General features: G+C 36.6%; 2 protein-coding genes across 14 annotated transcripts in view; one reads left to right on the top strand and one right to left on the bottom strand.

Annotated features, from left to right (window-relative positions):
- The window catches only part of FIG4 (FIG4 phosphoinositide 5-phosphatase), a 124,818-nt gene extending 118,929 nt beyond the window's left edge, over positions 1-5,889 (bottom strand). For both annotated transcript variants that reach the window (XM_006205650.4, XM_072965719.1), the window contains exon 1: positions 5,610-5,889. In XM_006205650.4, the coding sequence (XP_006205712.1) occupies positions 5,610-5,675 (66 nt within the window). In that variant the 5' untranslated portion in view covers positions 5,676-5,889. The remainder of the gene's footprint in view (positions 1-5,609) is intronic.
- Positions 5,890-6,666: 777 nt separating this feature from the next.
- Positions 6,667-17,992, top strand: part of LOC102529575 (zinc finger and BTB domain-containing protein 24) — a 127,487-nt gene continuing 116,161 nt past the window's right edge. For 9 of the 12 annotated variants that reach the window (XR_012074907.1, XR_012074906.1, XR_012074908.1 and 6 more), the window contains exons 1-6: positions 6,676-6,742; positions 8,408-8,656; positions 11,919-12,046; positions 13,324-13,387; positions 14,944-14,996; positions 15,098-15,194. Coding sequence is in view for 8 of the 12 variants with exons in the window: in XM_072965704.1 (XP_072821805.1) it covers positions 11,930-12,046; positions 13,324-13,387; positions 14,944-14,996; positions 15,098-15,194 (331 nt within the window). In the remaining 4 variants the exon portion in view is untranslated. Of the gene's footprint in view, positions 6,743-6,932; positions 6,949-8,407; positions 8,657-11,918; positions 12,047-13,323; positions 13,388-14,943; positions 14,997-15,097; positions 15,195-17,992 lie in introns of those variants that run through there. The other 3 variants (XM_072965701.1, XM_072965700.1, XM_072965703.1) reach the window with 3 other exon arrangements.

The following is a 17,992-nucleotide window of genomic DNA, read 5'->3' as shown; positions in this document are numbered from 1 at the left end:
AGAAAAACACTATTTTGAGTTGGTGCCTAGGCATTTTACAGTATTATAACTCTGCTCACACCAAGAGTGTAGACATTTAAACAAACACCTGAGCTTAGGAGTCTTGCCATAAATTCCTGCTTTGCTTTTCCTGAGACACCTTTTAAAATAGACACTTAGAGCTAAGCCCTCAAAAAGTTAATGACCTTCACCCCAACCACCTTAAACAAACTAGGTGCTTGCTACCTTGCTCTCTAGCTCCTGCTTGCTCATGACCTGGGTTGAAGGACTGCCCTTCCCCTGGTTCACTATGGTCCCCCAACTTCTGAGATCTATAAGTAATAAATCTTTTGACTTCACTTCCTTTGTGTGGGTGTATTGACACTGCATCTTCAACCAAAACAACTCCATGGGTTTCAGTTCCCCAGAGTGAGAGCTCAGATGCTGAGGGAGCTACCTATCAACCTCCTGTGGGCGGCTTGTACCCCCTCACTCAGCAAGTCATAATCTGCATATTATTGAATCAACACACCAGCTCCAGCTTCTCAACACAGTGAGTTTAGTATGGTTTCAGGATATAAGGTCAATATATAAAAAATCAACTCAATCTCTATATACTAGCAATAATCAATTCTTAAATCAAATTTAAAATTCCACTTGCAATAGTATCAAAACTCATAAAATAATCAGGAATAGATTTTTTTAAAAGACATAAAATTTCTACACTAAAGACTACAACATATTGCTGAGAAAAAGTAATAAATGGAGAAATATACCATGGATTGAAAGATTCAGTATTAAGATTCAGTTCTCCCCAAATTGAGCTATAGATTCAGTGAAATCCAAATTACAATCCCAACGTGTTTATTAGAAATTGATAGGCTGATTGTAAAATTCATATGGAAATGCATAGGATCTAGAATAGCCAAAACAACTTTGGAAAAAAATCATGTTGGAAAACTCACACTTTCTGATTTCAACACATTATAAAACTATAATAATGAAGACAAGGTGGAAATGCCATAAAGAAAAACAAATGGATCAGGGGAACAAAACAGAGTTTAGGAAATCAACTCACATCGATTCAGCTAATTTTTCACAAGAGTGTAAAGAAATACAATTAAAAAAATATTTTTAACAAATGAGGCCAGACAATAGATGAATGGGGAAAAGTGAACCCCAATCCCTATGGCTGCCAGTCTTCAAGAACCTTCATAACTCTTGTCTCCTGGTATTCATGCCCTTGTAGATAGAGTCCCCTACCACGGAACAGGGCTGGCCTGCATGAATAGAATATTGCAGAAATGATGGAGTGTGACTTCTGAGGCTAGGTTACAAACAACATTGCAGCTTTGTCCTTGTTTCCCTTGGATCACTCTTTTTGGGCAAATTAGGTTATCATGTCATTAGGACACGCAAGGAATCCTAAGAAAATGTCTATTAGGTGAGGAACTGAAGCCTCTTGTCAACAACCAGCTCAACTTAGCAAGCAAGCGAGTGAGTCATATTGAAAGTAAGTCCTCCAACCCAGTCTAGCCTTTAGAGGACTGTAGCCCAATTGACATCTGCAACTTCATGAGATCCTGAGCCAGAACCACTCAGCTAAGTCACTTCCATATTCCCAACCACTGAAACTGTGTGAAGTACAAAATGTTCATTGTTGTTTAAAGACATTAAGTTTGGGGAAATTTATTACACCACAATAGATAAGTAATACAATCCCTGCATCACACCATACACAAAATTAATTTAATATGAAACATATCCCTAAATGTAAAAGTTAAAAGCATAAATCCTTTAGAGGAAACATAGGAAAATATCTTTGTGCTCAGGGAATAGGCAAAGATTTCTTAGGACATGGAAAGCAACAACCATGAAAGAAAAAGTTAATAAATTATACTTCATTGACATGAAAAACTTCTGTTATTCAAAAGACGGTTAAGACTATATATATATATATATATATATATATATATAGTTGCACACTTTAAATATCTCATAATTTTGTCAATTATTACTCAATAAAACTGAAACAAGATCATTAATAAAATGTATAGGCAAACCATTAACTGAAAGAAAATATTCACAAAACATATCACAAAGGACCTGATTCCAGAATATATAAAGAACTACAAATCAATAACAAAAGGCAAGCAACTCAATTTTTTAAAGTGGGCAAAAGACTTGAACAGATGCTTCACAAAAGAAAATATAAAAAATGGTCAATAAATATATGAAACGATGCTCAACATCATTAGCCATTAGGGAAATGCCAATTAAAACCATAATGAGATGCCATTATGCACTCATCAGAATAAGTAAAAAAGACTAACAACACTAAATGCTGACAGTGACATGAAGCAATAGAGATTTTCATACGTTACTGATGGGAGTGTAAAATGGTACAACCACCTAACATCAACCCTATGACTTGCAATTTCATTCACAGGTATTTAACCAAGAGAAACGAAAACATATGTGCATAAATATAATTGTTCAAGAATGTTTACAGCTGGCTTATTAAAACAGCCTAAATGTGGAAACAGTCTAAATCAACAGGGAAAATGGATAAATTAATTGTGGAATATGTATACAATAGACCACTACTCAATAATAAGAAGGGACAAACTACTGATAAAAACAATGTGGATGGATCTCAAAGACATTATGCTGAGCAAAAGACGCTAGACTCACGAGAGTATGCACAATTCCATTCATATGAAAGTCTTGAACTGGCACATCTAATCTAAGGCAAAATACACAGAATATTAGTTGCCAGAAAGGAAAAGGGAGCAGCTGACTGGACAGAGACACAAGGTAACTTTCTGGGGCAACACAGAGGGGTGATTAACACCTGTGTATACTTTTCTCCAAAATTCTATAGCTTAGATTTGTGCATTTCAATGTATGTAAATTTTAAAGGAAAAGAACCATATAAAATAATAATTGGTGGGTGGGAAGTGGAACAAGTTATAGATAATAAAAGATGACAGAATGCTGGTAATTTTGGAGCTGGGTGATGGATAGATGGGAGTTTATTATACTATTTTACTTTATATTTGCTTGAAATTTCCATAATAAAGCTAAAAACAAAAAACCAAAGACACAAACCTCAAACCCAATGTTTTAAATTATCTGATTCATCTGAAATACAATTTTTCTGTCATTATTCCTATAAAAGTTTCTAGTCATTTACTCTCAATTTCTACATGCAATTTATTGCCATCTGGTTACAAACTATCTATGCCTGGCACCAGTCACCAGGCCAAAGGACACCTGTCTTTACCTCATTTTTTTCTTCACCAAAGAACAAGAGCAGTAGCAACAACATTTGCCTCTTAGAAGTTTTGTGAGGGTTATATAATAAAATATGCAGCGTGCTTTGACCAGTGCCTAACATAGAACTCTTCCAAAAGCATTAGCTATTATTCTCATTAATACAACCTGCTACCTTTTTTTTTTTTAATTTCTAGGATCTAGTTAGTTGCCAGTAATTTTACGCCTTTTCCTGGTATATTTATGTCCCTTAAACTTTGAGCTTATTACTCAAAACAAATCTTTCTGCTTATATCTTTAAGTCAAAAATGTAAAAAAGAAGAATGACATATTTCACTGATGAGGAAACAGGTTCAGAGATTAAGTGCAGCCGACATTACTCAGGGTGGTCGCCTTGGCCCAAACATTCCCTGAAATAAGAGAGATGCTTCCATAGATAAGTCATTATTGCCAGATCCCTTCCTGGTCACAAGGATTTGTCCACCCAGGGGCAGGCTTCCAATCACAGCTGAGTCAGTCAGATTCCTCCTCCCAGCACCTATACTCAATCCTTGGCAGAACCCTGAGAGGGTCCTCAAACCCCATTGTTTGTTCCTTCCTGCCCTTCCAGAGGCTGGGAAGTTAGGCTCCTCCAATGATTCTATGCAACGGCTCCTTCAGCATCCTTCTAATAAACTCACTTTTTACCTCTAAGCTGGCCACAGTTAGTTCTCCCTACTTAAATGACTGAGAGGGGTTACAACCAGTTCTAGAACACACATCTTTTTGTGTTAGACTCTCTCAACCAGCATCCATTGTGAGTCTACTGTTTGCAAGGCACTGTACCAGATTTGTGCTGTGAGGATCAATAAAGTTTCAGCAGAAGGGGTGAGACATCATAAGGAGAGAGAACAGCAGAGAAACACAAGGCAGATATAGGGAACTGAAAGCAACACAATTTTACTGCAGAATAAGGCACATAAAGGCACAGTTAATCCTCAATAAATGGTTGCTAAATTAATATTAGATATAAGACCAGACAGACAAGCTGAAGACAAATCATATATGGCTTTGAATGCCAAACTGAGGGATGCAGAGTTTACTCTCCTCAGAACCAGACCCACTAAAGGTTTCTGAGCAGAAGAGCCCTATAATATGAATTATGCTTTAGAAAGAACACTACCATCTCAGCCAGTCATCATGAATGCTTGGCTAAATAAAGGGATAAAATTTCTGTGTTTTAAGTATAGTATGTATGTTTCTAACTAGGGACATTTATCAGCACTTGTACAAAAAGCAGAAGGTTTTGTTTCAATGTCAAAATGATACTCCTATATGGTTCTCCTCAGAGGACAACTGAAGACATTTCCAAATACAGTATATTAGATAATATCATCTTCTGATCTGGATCTAATAAAATGAAGCTGTCGGCAAAATTAACTAAGCATCAGCAATGTTTCTATGCTACCGATAACTGAGAAACTGTTAAACATTCTTGTACTCCTCTATGTAGTAGAGACAACCCAAGTTCCACCGAATATGCCTTAAAAGACACTCTATAGCATAAGGAAAGTATTACGCAGATTTCCAGAACATGCAGTTTTGTTTTCATTAAGTATAAATTTAAACACAGACCCTAACATCACTGTTACCTCAATTTAAAAACGCTAGACTTTATTTTCCAGCCACACAAATAACAAAAGTGCATACTTCTATACACACCATTCCCTAAATTTTAGGGAACTACTAACCTAAACATAAAAACGGATCTGCTTATTCTACTAGTAGTTATTTACATGGTTATTTAAAGTAATAAAACAAAACAAAACAAAATAAAATCCGTTGGGAAAAAGTCAAATGAAAGGCAAAAAATGCTATCTAAAAAAATCAACTGTCTTTATAAACAAAACAAGTTTTTCTTTCCTTTCAAATAAAGAGAACCAAAAATGTCTGCAATAAAAACGCACGTAATCAACATCAATCACAGTGATGCTATGCCACGGAACAGAAGACAAGTTACCGATTCGTAAGTCAGAAATATTTTCCATATCTCTCTCTGGCTCTACTGTAACTAGTGAACTGTGGAACTCAGACTTTCTTAAAGTTGGAAGGAATTCAGTAACTTGTACAAAACCTCGTGAACAATTTCTGAGATACCACAAGCACCTGTTGCCAGTGTTTTTCAACCGCGGCTTTTAATTGGAAATGTATGCGGGCAAAAGCAGCAGTGCCCTGGGTGCGATAACGAGGCGAAGCCCCTCTGGAACATTCCCCATAGCTGGGATTAGGGAACTGGGGAGGGGGGGGGCGGTGCTGCCCTACACATACTCGGCCGCCATCCTCCCGCCCGCACCCCTACTGCGCTGGGTACTTACAGCTCTGGTCTCGTACAGGACCAGCTTCTGGACCGAGCTGATAATGGGGGCTGCGGCCGTGGGCATGGCCCGAGCAAACGGGGGCCCTCACGACAGGGCACGAGGTCGCGGCCCAGGTTAAGACAGCCTCTGGACTGCCCAGGTAGTCCCGGAGAGAAGACGCTTCAGACCCTGGATACAGGCTCAGCTGGGAAAAACACCGCGTCGGCGCTAAATATATAGACGACCAGCTACTACAATTCAGGTGTTTCCGGATCCCTACGCCCCACCTCTAGGCAAGCCCCGCCCCAGGCACGGCGGGGGCGGGGCTGGAGGATGTACCATAGAGAGGTCGTATAGAGATTCCCAGAGCCTGCGTGCTGCAGAGGGAGGAAGCAAAGGGCGCCATCTTTGGTGCGGGCGGGAAAAAAGTGGGCGGAGAAAATGGTTGCAGCCAGTTTAGTTGAATCTGTTTATCTGCTCATTTTTGGAAAAGTGGACAATATGGAACTGGATTGCTTCTTCTGAGGGGGTTCTCCGAGTTGCATATAGATCTATTCCCAAGTTGGTCTATTTTTTCCCTGCCTACTTCTGCCCTTATTTTCCTGGAAACCTACAGTATGACGGTCCTTCACTGAGTGTGGTGTTTTTAGGCTTAGAAGAGCCAACAAAGTCCATATTGTCCGGAGGGTGTGTGGTTGAAGTAATTTTTTTCATCACCTAAATCTGTAAATGTCCAACTTTGCCACATATTTGTGCATGAGGCTAATCATCTGCAAATTTTTTAAATGCGCTGTTGAGTATAGCGTAGTGCAGTACAGTGCAGCACTGGCTTTGGAGTTCTACATTAAAGTAAGGTTTTTTCCATTTGATATGCGCGAACATAAATAGTGCATGTACCCTCTCTGATCATCACCTTCCATATTTGTGAAAAGGGGTGTATATGAATATAAATACAAAATTAGGTACAAAAGCGAATAGTCAAAATAAGAAAATAAATCAATATATTACAGCCCCACCTCCCGAGGCTCCGCCCCTCAAGGGGCTGCACTCTGCACGGCCCTGGGTTCCCTTGGCAACCGCTCAACAGATCGTGAGAACAGAGAAGCGGCTACCGCCCGCTGGTGGGGTTGGCCGGGGTCCGCAGAGGCCGGGTAAGTAGGGGTCGAAGTCCACCGCTCGGATGTATTTCGGTATCCAATGAATGGATTGCCACCTCCTGCGAGGACTCCAGACCCGTTCCTTTACTTGCAAACCTAAACTTCGGGATCTCAGTAAATACTGCCTTTAAACCCACTTCCCCTTTTAACGAGCAACGTCTTCATTCCATAAATATCTACTGAGCACCTACTATGAGAATGTAAGTTTACTCCAGCGGCAGCTAACCTAGCCTAGACAGAAGTGCTAGGTTTCCCAGGAAATGGGCCCCCTGTTAACCGCAGAACCCACTGCTAGGTTTTTCAACTGCCAAAAGTGTAAGGAAGCTTTAAAAGTTTGTATTGAATTTTAGTATAAACACATAACATAATGTGACGTTAGAGATTGTATTGTAAATGCAAAATTGAGAAATTACAATTTTTTTAAATAAATTATTTATTATATTAAGTTTTCTTTCATAGTTTGGTACTCTTTTTATTAAGAACTAGAAGGATGACCATGTCAGTTCTGGCATTTTGCACTGACTTGGATCTTTTAACTGGGAAAAATATTTAGTTCTGTTCCATTTCATAATGGAAAGCAACTCTTCTAAATATGAGTTAAATATTTGCACAATGTTTCTATTTAGGATAACTCACAGTATCTGTAGAATTCTAGTTTTGCAATATTTAGTTTTCAATTATTATATTATAATTGAGCACTTCCATTTGAACCTGGTCTTAGTTTTTTTCACCCAGAAGCAGATCCTGAGACAAAACTTGAGGACAAATAGTTTTCATGGGTAATAATCTAGTAAACAACAGGAAGAAAGAGAGGGAAGCTAATAAAGGGAATATTATCAAGCAAATTTCTCTGCAGGTTGAATTCACTGGAGAATGTTTGGATGTATGTCTGTTATTCCCCCTTAAGGGGGAGCTGGGATATTTATTCACCAACTCCTGTCAGTTATTAATTGAAACATGCTATATGACAGATTAATTCCCTGAAACTTCCAGTCTGCTCAGTGCTGAGGCATAATAAGTTCTGGCAGCTGGGAAGAGCCCTTAGACAATCACACATGCCAGTAGTTGGAAGTTGGGCTGGCCATCCATGGAAAAGGTACATGGCAAGTGGATGGGGCAGGGCACTAATAAATCCTGCTACGTTTTAATCTTTGCACCACTCATATCCACTCCTCCCCCACATTAAGTTCACATCATCCCATCACTGGTTCTTCAAGGTGGTGTCTGGTCCCAGTTTCTAAAAGAAAAGGACTCACAAAACGACATACATCTCCCTGTCCCCAATTGACGTGGCAGCAACTGTACCTCCACCTGCCAGTGCAATAACTCCTTACACAAGGGTGTGACGCATTAGGGGTCGCCGTAGATTATGTTTGTTACACCACTCTCATATGCTTCTTCCCCAGAACTCTTTCTCTTATCATCCAGTCCATTGTTTAATTGGAGTTGTCAGGTGTGAGTCCCTCAAAAATTAAAACCTTTTCTGTTTTAAAAGAGATCTTAGATTTACAGCTCTTAAAAACCACTGTCACTTAAATTTCCAAGAATGATTAAAATTCTTTTCTTTTAAAATTTGAATTGCCCATGCCTTGACCTTTGAGGAGGGTTTCTTAGAAATAGGTCCTACATTTAAAGTTTTTTCTCTAAAAAAACTTCCAGGCCCTGGACCAAGCCATTCAGCATTGTTCTCCAAACTGACGACCTAGAAAAACTGCTTAAACTCAGTCCACCGGGAGGATTTCCCGTAATCACCATCTCTCAAGGCTACTCCTGAGTGGGACTAAGTCTGAAAGCATTCCATTTACAGCTTGCACCAATATATCGTGATTTATCCATGATTTTTTTTTATTAGCTGTTCCTAAGGAATTCCACATGAGGTATGAGCCAAGAGACATTGGTGAGCAAGAGGTAGGTGATATGGGGGGTTTAGGCTGCTTGTTTATGAAACTTATTTGGCCTGATCCCAGTTCATTCCTTAATGTCTTAATGAAAGGAGTATCCTCTGGCCATCCCAGAGAGCAGGCTTGGCTGATGCTCTCTGGCCTCATGTAATAAATCCATTTCACATGGCACCTTTGTTGAGCCTTTAACACTTTCTCTGGGCTATGCCAAGGCAGTTCCGGCATTTCCACCTCATTTACTGTCTGTTGTCTTTTTCCCCAAGCTTCAAGGAATCTTACCAGCCTTGAATTAGGACTTGCTCCAGGTGTCCTAGCCAGGATGATAAACCATGAGTCATGGGAGAGGGTACACATGTCAAATAAACTCTGCTCTAGTCTACATTCCTCCACCTGACACCCTCAAGATCTTTGCCAGGTGTGCTCTCCTGGTTCTTGTCAGTGCATCATACCCAGGCCCTGGAGCCCTTCAGGTGCATGATACTTTTCTTCCTGTACTAGTGCCTCCCCAGGTGGGCTGCCCTGACATTTGACCCCAGTTATTGCTCTTGGAGCTATGAGAGAACATAAAGGCAGATCTTGTAGAGGGCAAATATTGTCTGCTGAGGCATCTGCCTCAGGTTTGGCAAGGAGAAGCTGCTACCTTCCAGAACTAAGAAGGCTACTTCTGTTAATGCAGAGCATTTGGGTGTAATCTTGGGATTCTCAGACATCCACCTAGATATCCCCATCCCAGGCCGTAGGGCCCTGGTTTTAGTGTATTTACGGAGACTCAATAAATGCACCATCTCTCTAAAAGGTTTAGATGCCTTTTCCCCTTTATACTACATCTTACAGCATTACTTATTTTGCTGGTATTTTTTAAAATCTTGAAATTTCAGCCCTTTGGTTCATGAAGTTTTCATCTCAAATCTTTTCAATATACTAGTAAGTAATATTTTTTACTATATTTTGTTTCATAATGTCATATTAAAACAATATTGGTATATTAAACCCATTTGAATATTCTTAACTTCCACAGAGAAACATAATCATATCACTTTTATGTGGAAGTATATAGCCCCCTCTAGTCCATTTTTTATAGTTCTGTGAACAATATTCCAGACCACTGGGACATAGTTTTGTTCCATTTTTCAAGTCTGCTCATTAAAAGTCTATTCCTTAAGATTTTGTAATTTTTCTATAAAAAGGCTTGTATATCTTTTGTTATATTTAATTCTGGTTACTTTATATTTTTGCTGCTAAGTCATATTTGTTTTGGTTACATTTTATAGCTATTTTTGATGTATAAAAATACAACTGAATTTTGTATAATGATTTTTAATTCAGCAAATTGGATTATCTCATTAATTCTTAAAATTTATCTGTGATATATTTGGGTTTTCTATATAGACAATCATATCAACTGGAAATAATTATAGTTTTCTGTCTTTCGTCTTAAAAAGATCCATTTTAAATACTTAATCATTAAATATAATGATTGTCTTTTGTTCATGTCTTTGCCAATAAAAGAAGGTCCCTTCTATTCCTAATTGCTAAGAGGTTTATCTTTTATTGATCATTAAAGGGTGTTAAATTGTCTCATACTTTTTCTGTATCTATTAAGATGATCATACAGTTTTTCTCCTTAAATTTATTTTAATACAACAAATTAATTTTCTCATATTATACCATGCTTGAGTTCTTGGGGAAAACCCAGCTTTGTCATGATGTTTTTAACTTTATATATTGCTGGATTCAACTTGCTGATATTTTGATTAGGGTTTTTAAAAATCTTGTTCATGAATAAATCTGGCATATAATTTTGCTTTTTCACTCTAGTCTCTGGTTTAGGTATGGAGGTTGTATGAGTCCCATAAACTGATGTAAGAAGTCTCCATTTTATCTTTTCTTTGAAAGAGTGTCTATAAGATTATAAGACTTGGAGCACTTCAATAAAACCCCCTGGTTTCCTTTGGGAAAATTTTTAGTTACTGATTCAGTTTCTTTAAGGGTTATAGAACCACTCGGGTTTCCTTTTTTCCCTAAGAAGCTGATTTTTCTAGTAATCTGTCAATTTTGCTTAAGTTTTCAAATTTACTTGGATAACTTTGTTTATGATATCCTCTCATTATCTATGTTTCTGCAGCATTATTACCTCTTTGGTCCTTCCTCATTTCTATGTCTAATATTGTTTGATCAAGTAGATAAGTCAGTAAGCATTATGGAAGATTTAACCAATAAAATTCGCAAACTTGATGTAAACAGCATTTAAAGAACATTACATCAGATAAATGTAAATTGCGTATCTTCTTCAAGGATACAGGGATTTTTTTTTTAAATTATGATGTGCTAGGCAGTAAGGCAAGACTCAACAAATTAATATAATACGGAGACCATTCTTTGACTATAATGAAAGTTAGAAATAACAACAACAAAGAGATAGGAAAATCTTAGCTTTGAGATGTAAGAAAACATACTTGTGAAAAACTAATGTCTAATATTGTTTAATTGTGTCTTCTATCTTCTGTTCTTGATCAATCTTGACAGGAGTTTTCTATTTACAAGTCTTTTCAAAATACCACTATTTAGCTTTGTTGACCTTCTTTCTATAATGTTTGTTTTCTATTTTATTAATTTTTAAAATGTATTTTTCCATTTTTCCTGTTTTTCTACCCTCTTAACTTGTGTGCTTCTCTCATTACTTTTCAGACTTTCTTTGGTTCTAGTGTAGATGTTTAAAGTTTCTAAATACTATTTTGGCTACATATTATAAGTTTTGCTGTATATTATTTTCATTATTTTTCAGTCCTACATATTTTCTAATTTTTTAGCATTTCTTTCAGAGCCATTAGTAGGCCCTACACACATACACATAGACAAATGTATATGTGTATATATGTATAACTTTTTTTAAGTATTTGCTATTGGCTTTTTGTTTGGTTGTATGTACACTAACTTGATCTTTAAGGGAATACACACATCAAAACATACATTGTATGTATACATATATTTATTTTTTCCCTTAATTTAGTCTTTCAAAAACCCTTTATTTTAACTATCTTTTATGTAGCATATAGCTGGCTTTTGCTTTTTGTCTCAAACTATGAACTTACTACTATTTTAATAGATCAGTTTAACTTATTTGCCATTATTGGCAAAATCCATGTGTATAGTGGGGTGGAATGGCTTCTGGGCTAAGCAAATCCGCAGGATATTCTATTTCTCCCTAACCTGCATGCCCGTTCCTCCTAAATTAGGTACTTTAACAATCTTACTCTTTCTTACTGTAGTATTTTGTATTATGACTTCTCAAGAGAAGACAGAAGAGCATCCTTTTGTGGATATATTTAATGAAGATGAAGCTGAAAAAAACTTTATGTTGTCTAAACCTGTTTGCTTTGTTGTATTTGGGAAACCAGTAAGTTATCTCTTCTAACTTATTTAATTTTTTCAATTTTTAAAGTCATAATCTTCTGTTACCATACAAGAATGAGAACCACCTAGGGTGCTAATTTTTTTGAGTGTTTGTTAGACTTTCATTGTATGACTTAAAATCTGATATACTATTGGTTGTAAGTTATAACTTTCTGTCCTCTTGTACACTGTAAGTGAAAAGGAATCTAGATTGTATTTACCTTTGTTTTTATATTATGAATAAATCAACTCATCAAAGCACTGCACCATGACAACTGTTAGTGGTATGTGATCCAAGGCTATTTCACATTCAATTTGCATATAAAACGTTCTGTGAAATTTGTTGTGAGGCTCTCTGGATGTGTGAAGGTGGGGCACTATAGAGACAAATGTAAGATTCTCCATTAATAACAGAAGCTACTGAGAGGCGATGGGCTTCATCTTTATTCATAGTGTATTAGTAGACTTATTTATTATCTTTCTACAAAACAGGAAGAAGCCAAGAGTGGCTGTTGTAAGATAGATTGCCTTCCTAGGCAGTTCTAGTAAGGACCTCTAGATAAGAGCTTTTTTCAGCCACTGAGCTAGTTGGTAGCTACCCTTAGAGGGCCTGAGCTGGTTAATTTAAAAGCCTCTTCAGAACAGCAGAGACTAGGGGCTGGATCCTATCCTTGACTTGATTTTACAGGGACCCTGGGACAGGAACCAAGAAATGGTTCCAATAACTTTCACTAGATTTCTAAAAACATAATTAGAGTTTTAAAAGTCAACAGTGAAAGCAATCAGATGCAAATATTACTTCATTAAAGTGAACTTTTATCTTTAAAATATGATCCTTCTGTAAGATGTCAATTAAGAAGGAATTTTTTGCCCTTGAAAGTTACTAAATGGAAATCTGTCAAAACGTTCATGATTATAAACTTTAGGAAGGAAATAAAATGATGAATCTCCATAGAATCACAATGACTTGTATTCAAAATTACAAAATTTAACAATCAAAACAGTGCAATACCTAGAATATCATTATGGTACAGCTTTCTAGTTTCAGGACTATTTTCTTAATTAAAAAAATATTTATATCACTTCATAAAATGTGGCAAATGTGACAGAGAAAAATGAAGCTGTAAATACTAGGGTCTACTCTTTATTATGTGGGAAAAACTCAACTTGATAATATTTATGTAATTGTAGTAACCATCAGTAGAGTCCTTAAAAATGAGAATATGTTTTATTGGCAAATAGCTATTCTATTGGATTTTAAATAACATCTTTCTTTTTAAGGGGGTTGGGAAGACAACATTAGCCCAACAGATATCACAGACATGGAGATGTATTCGTGTAGAAGGTAAATTTTATCCTTTTTCCCCAATATTTTATTATGAAAACTTTCAAATATGCATTAAAATGTAAAGGAGTATACAGTGAACATTCATATACCCATCTACTCACCACCCAGATTCTATGATTAACATTTGCTGTATTTTCTTTATCACACAACACTATGAACCCAGTGAATACTACCTTTGTGATAGCATCAGACATGTTTTGCCCTTTTGTTAGTCCTAGTTTTGTTCATAGAATTTAGGAGGTTTATGAAATGTCTTTGACTCTATTCTACTGCCTCTAATTCTCTAATTCCATAATTTAGAGCTATTGGGGATATGTGTGTTTGGGGTGTTCCCCCTATGAAAGATAAGAAGAGATGGAACTCTCACAGCTTGGGAGAAATCTTGGCAGGATTTTCCAGGACTTAGTTATTTTCAGTGATAAATTTTATTTTTTATTGTTTATGATTTGCTTTGCATTCTTTGCAATATATAAGATGAGGATTGATATCTTTGTATATAAATATTCACTTAATCAGTAATGCTGTTTATGCCTTAATAGAAAAATAAGCAAGAGAATGAATCTGTAATTCATAAAAGTAGAAATAAAAATGGACAAACGTAAGAAAAAGGTTTAACTTCATTGTTATTCAAGGACATGCTAATTAAAATAATGCTGATGCATATTTGCCTACTAAATTGGCACTGAATCTTTAAAGTTTCTACCATCATTGTTGGCAAGGATGTTATCAAATGAGCATTCCACATGCTGTTAGTGAAACTGAGACCTGATACAATTTTGGGAATAATAATTCGGTAACATATAACACACACATATACAAAACTTTACAATTTCCCTCTTTCTTTATTAAAATAAAATTCACTAATAGGAAAGCTTAAAAAAATACCAAACAGTCCATAGATTATTAGCAGCTAGGGACATAATCAGCTCCTAGGTCCTCCCCTTGACCTTCCCCCTGTCATTTCTATCCCAGGATATCGTCCATCATGTGAAGAAATATTTCCTCTTAAAAAGGAGACAAATTATTGGAATTTCAGCCTCAGGGCCCCTGTTTCCTAATCAGCGTTTATCTATTTTTAACATTTCTTGATGCGTATTTTCCTTTTATACAACCAGTATGCAAAATTATGTGCAAAATATGGGCTCTGGATGTAACTGTACGGTTATGAAGTATCTGGACTAGTAATACTAGGGTATACGTTTATGCTATACTTTACAATTTCCAAATCACTGTCATATACAACTTCGTTTCTTCCTCATATTCCCTTGCATACTACATAGGGCACAAGCATGCAAGGTGCAAAGGTGTTTAGGAAGTTAGCTTCCCCAAGATCTTTTAGCTAGCGAGTGGAGGCGAGTTCTCTGTGGAATACATTCTGCTACCTTGTACTTTGGTTGGGCTTAAATGACATAATGTGAATAAATGTGCTTTGTAAATTCTAAAGTGATAAACAAATGTTAATCTTTGTTACCTGTTATAAAACACACAAATCTGTTTCTCAATTTGGCAATTCTAGTACCAGTTTGTGCTAATATTTTGAATTCATATTGTAGCTTTACCAATTTTGGAAGAACACATTGCCAGTGAAACTAAATCAGGAGTTATGGTAAATAAATCTTAAGTTTCAAAATTGTTATGATTTCTTTAAAAAGCTCAGTATCACAGACCCATTATACAGTCATGTACAATATCTCTGCTTGTTCTTAGTTGCAGTCGATGTTGATCAGAGGCCAAAGCATTCCAGATGAACTTGTCACAAAGCTGATACTGGAGAAGCTCAATTCCCCAGAAGTCTCTCACTTTGGTATGTTTATTTTTATACATCAATGGCTATCAAAGCAGCCTCAAAACTCATGGTTTATCTGAGACACAAATAATTCCTGGAGTTGCCCCTTTTTTTTTTTTTTTCTTTTTGCCCTGGCACAGGAATCCCAGAGTCTGAATTCAGTTGATTAGCTCAGACGGCTTTATTTGCTTGTTAACTTGTGTTTTTATCCTTCAGAACCTACATTTGTTTAAAAAAAATTAAGCTTATATGATTTGATCTTCTTTTAATAATGTGTTGTCCAGCTGAAGCATCAAAAATCTGTTGTGGTCCTACATTCAATGCTGACAGCCTCTGCTGCCTGCTTTTCCATTCACCTTGAGTTTCATTACTAAGTCCTGTCAATGGTTACGTTGCTCTGCACTAATTCACACTTATAAGGCAGGAATAGGAACTAGAATAGCACCAGTTTACCCTCTGGCTCCAGATATTGGTTGGCTTCACCTGTTCATCCAGTCTGCCCTCTGACTCTGGACCCAAGAAATCTCCCTGCCCTCGAACGGATGCTGAACAGGGGTTTGGACCTAATTTCTCAAGACAAAGACTCCTGAAGCTCAGAATGACTAAAAAGAAGAGAGCAAACGCTATGGCATTTGCAAAAGAGGGAAGAAGAATAAAGATGTGTTTGGGAGAAAATCACCCACTTGAAATAGATTTACTGAATGAGAGAAGAAAAATTTAGAGATCTGCTTTATATTCTCAGTAAGTTAAGAGGGGACATTGTGATGATTAGGATATAGGGATACTAATAAAGTGCAGTACAGTGAAAATCAAAAATGGAAGTTGCAAAAACACACTTGTTACTGCAATCTATATCTATATCATCTATATCTATAGGTAGACCTATATATATTATATACAGAATGAACTATATATTAATCCATGTATATATCCACATATCATCTCCTTTATTTCTTACATATGTACACTCTCATCTACCTCTCTATGCATTTATCTATTGAATTAGCATAATAAAGAGAATGAACTTGGGAAAAAACCCCAGAATGTGGGGAGTAAAATGAATAAAAAGGTAAAAAGGACAATCACAAAATTCCAACATAGGTCACTAAATGACGTCAGAAAGTATAGTGATTGAAACTGAAGCAGGTATAAAGGTAGGCAAGCAAATATCTTTTTTTTTTTTGCCACGCCTCCCCAAGCAAATATCTTTTTGTTTATTCTTTACCTCACCTTACTCTTGAAAAAACTGAGTGATTTACATGGCCACAAAAAGACAGCATAAATTATAAGTATTGGTAAAAAGAGAAAAAATATATCTATTCAGCTATGCCATTCACAGTGTTCATAACCCTTTTAACTTCTTATTATGGAAAATTTCAAACAGAAGTAGAGAGATTGATATAAAATCCACCCCCATGTGTCCATCAACCAACATCAGTAATGACTATTCTTGTCTCATCTTTCATCTATGCCTCTGCCTACACCCCTCCCCCAACCTACTTCGTTTTTAAGCTAATCCATATCATATCAGTTCATCTATAAATGTTTTAGTATAAATCTCAAAAAGATAAAGACTCTTTTAAAATGTATTATCACATTACCATGATCATACCTAAAAAATTAATAATAAATCATCTACTAATCAGTCTGTGGTCAAATTTCACTATTTGTCTCATATAGTTGGTTGGTGTCCGTTGTTTTTTTTAAACATTTTTTTATTGAGTTATAGTCATTTTACAATGTTGTGTCAAATTCCAGTGTAGAACACAATTTTTCAGTTATACATGAACATACATATATTCATTGTCACATTTTTTCCCAATGTGATCTACCACAGGATCTTGTATATATTTCCCTGTGCTATAGTATAATCTTGTTTATCTATTCTGCATATGCCTGTCAGTATCTACAAATTTTGAAATCCCAGTCTGTCCCTTCCCACCCCCACCCCCTTGGCAACCACAAGTTTGTATTCTATGTTTATGAGTCTGTTTTGTATTTATGCTCCTTTTTTTTTTTTTTTAAGATTCCACATATGAGTGATCTCATATGGTATTTTTCTTTCTCTTTCTGGTTTACTTCACTTAGAATGACATTCTCCAGGGACATCCATGTTGTTGCAAATGGTGTTATGTTGTCATTTTTATGGCTGAATAGTATTCCATTGTATAAATATACCACATCTTCTTTATCCAGTCATCTGTTGCTGGACATTTACAATGTTTGTTTTTGAATAAGGTTTTACATATTGATCAGTATGTCACAAATCCCTTTTAATCTATAAGTTGCCCCTACCTCTTTCTATCATCTTGTGTTTTTTATGCTAAAGAAACTGGTTGTTTGTCTTTTAGAGTTTCCTACCATCTGGATTTTGATGATGGTACCCTCTGGTATCATTTAATGTATTAGTCCTTCCCCTAGACTTCCTGTACACTGGTACTTGTCCTGGGAGCTGGCAGAGGAAAAGTGGTAAAAATGATTTCTTGAGTCTGAGGGCCACACTATCAGCAGGCAATTGCATGGTCACATTCTAGGCATGCACAGCTGGGCTCATTTAAAGGCTACAGTTGGGGCCAGACCTTGAGCTCCTTCTGCCCAGCCTCCCCTCACCCATTCTATAGCATCCCCAAAGGAATTTCTTTGGAACCTAGCAGCCTGCTATACAATTTGAAAGCCTCTGCTAAGCAAAGGTTGGTTCTGACGTTTGGTCTTACCCAGCAGCTTGGTGAAAGGTAGAAGCAAAATCGGAAGTGAAGGGCTTTCAAAACAGAGATACTAACTTGGGTCAGGGGCTGGGTGAGGCTGGGTAATTGATA

The sequence above is a fragment of the Vicugna pacos genome, chromosome 8, assembly GCF_048564905.1.
Source record: "Vicugna pacos chromosome 8, VicPac4, whole genome shotgun sequence".
In the NCBI taxonomy this organism is placed as follows: Eukaryota; Metazoa; Chordata; class Mammalia; order Artiodactyla; family Camelidae; genus Vicugna; species Vicugna pacos.
This window is presented reverse-complemented; position numbering and strand designations above follow the sequence as displayed.